The following is a 1,555-nucleotide window of genomic DNA, read 5'->3' on the forward strand; positions in this document are numbered from 1 at the left end:
TAATGATAAAAATGTTGTTTTATCCGATTTTGTACCCTCGTTTTTCGAGTGACACGAACCTCCTTATCTCCAGCAGATTGCACGGGCCTGGAAACAAAATTTATTACACGGAGAGTCTCCCAGCGCACAATATTACACCAGAAATGACCAAAAGCATATACTCCATTCACCTGTTGAAGATCAGTTTTGGTTGAGTGGTGATCCAAATGAATCGATAGAGCACATAATTAATGGCTGCAGAATGTTAATTTATAACAAGTATACTCATGGACACAATCATCTTTTGCGGATCATACACAAGCAGGATGTTTCAAAAATAAATATGCTGTATTAATGGAAGCCCCTTTACAATTAAGTCTAAGCAGTATATTTCACCGAGACAATAAATCATGAGCACCTTTTCATTTAGTTTCTCCAAGATAGATCCCTGATCCAAGATAGAACCTAGAAGTCGATAAGGTGCTAGATGTAGTCTGAACTAAACGATTTAACATACTTCGTTAGCTTATAAGAAAATATGTGTAGAATATGCTTGTGAAAAATAAACAAACGCATTTGGACTTAATATAATTTATTTACATGTTAATAAACTAGAATGTAACGAGTAGGTACAAAAAGTTTGATGAGAGGGGGTGACTGTGAAAGGCTGATTTGAAAAAACAGACCGCATTTTAGCAAGTCTATCATATAAAAGGGCATCTGTACCTCTTTCTCAAGACATACTGGTGGATCGCACTTTTCAAATGGAGATGGCGTTGCATTTTTCTCCATCTTTTTAGATTAATGGCGGTGAGTTTTATTAAATCCGATATGAGAAGTTCATGTTTCCCCGTTCTTGCAACGTTATCCAGTAAGCTTGCTTCATCGGATTGGCCTCTTTATAAATCGTGCTTTATTTCCTGTAGCCTAGTTTTTTGAGTGCCTTTAGGTCCACGTCACCATAATAGTCCTCACTAAAGAAAATTTCACTTTTCAATTTCATATACATTAATTGGCACAATTTTTTCAATCATTTATAATTAAAATATGAGAATATACTACATGGTTTTTGTTTTGTTGAAGCATATTAATTAAAAATAATAATAATAATTTACTGTATAAAAAAATCATTTTTTTATTATTGAACCCTTTGTCACACAGGTTTTTTGCTGCTTCCGTCACACAGGCGGGTCGTTTATGTCCGGTTATTCTTTTTTCTATCTTGAAAGCTTTAAATAAATCTGGAATAATCCATGTATACTCCTCGGAGCTTTTTACTACATGTTCCAATTGTTTTTAAAATTAAATATGTAACTTTTTTCAAAATGAAAATGAAAATATAAACAAAAACTTGAGAAAATGGAAATTTAGTTAACAAATTAATAACTTAGCAATAAATAAATATTAAGAAACTGTACTTTGGTCTTTTAAAGATGAAATCATTACCTGTCAGAAAAATATAGTCCCATGTCTTCCAGTTCCAACAAGTATATTTATTTGCACACTTGGAAATATGGTGCTCTTTTGTAATGCATGCATATAATAAAAGGTGAAAAATCAATTATTCTTGAAAAAA

The 1,555-nt window shown here is 32.3% G+C and overlaps 1 protein-coding gene across 1 annotated transcript in view; it reads right to left on the reverse strand.

Moving 5' to 3' along the window:
- Nucleotides 1-554: 554 nt before the first annotated feature.
- Nucleotides 555-1,555, reverse strand: part of LOC117179447 (protein obstructor-E) — a 32,627-nt gene continuing 31,626 nt past the window's right edge. Inside the window, exon 4 of the mRNA XM_033371270.1 lies at nt 555-953. Coding sequence (XP_033227161.1) covers nt 893-953 — 61 coding nt within the window. The 3' untranslated portion in view covers nt 555-892. The remainder of the gene's footprint in view (nt 954-1,555) is intronic.

The sequence above is a fragment of the Belonocnema kinseyi genome, chromosome 9 (assembly GCF_010883055.1).
Source record: "Belonocnema kinseyi isolate 2016_QV_RU_SX_M_011 chromosome 9, B_treatae_v1, whole genome shotgun sequence".
Classification (NCBI taxonomy): domain Eukaryota; kingdom Metazoa; phylum Arthropoda; class Insecta; order Hymenoptera; family Cynipidae; genus Belonocnema; species Belonocnema kinseyi.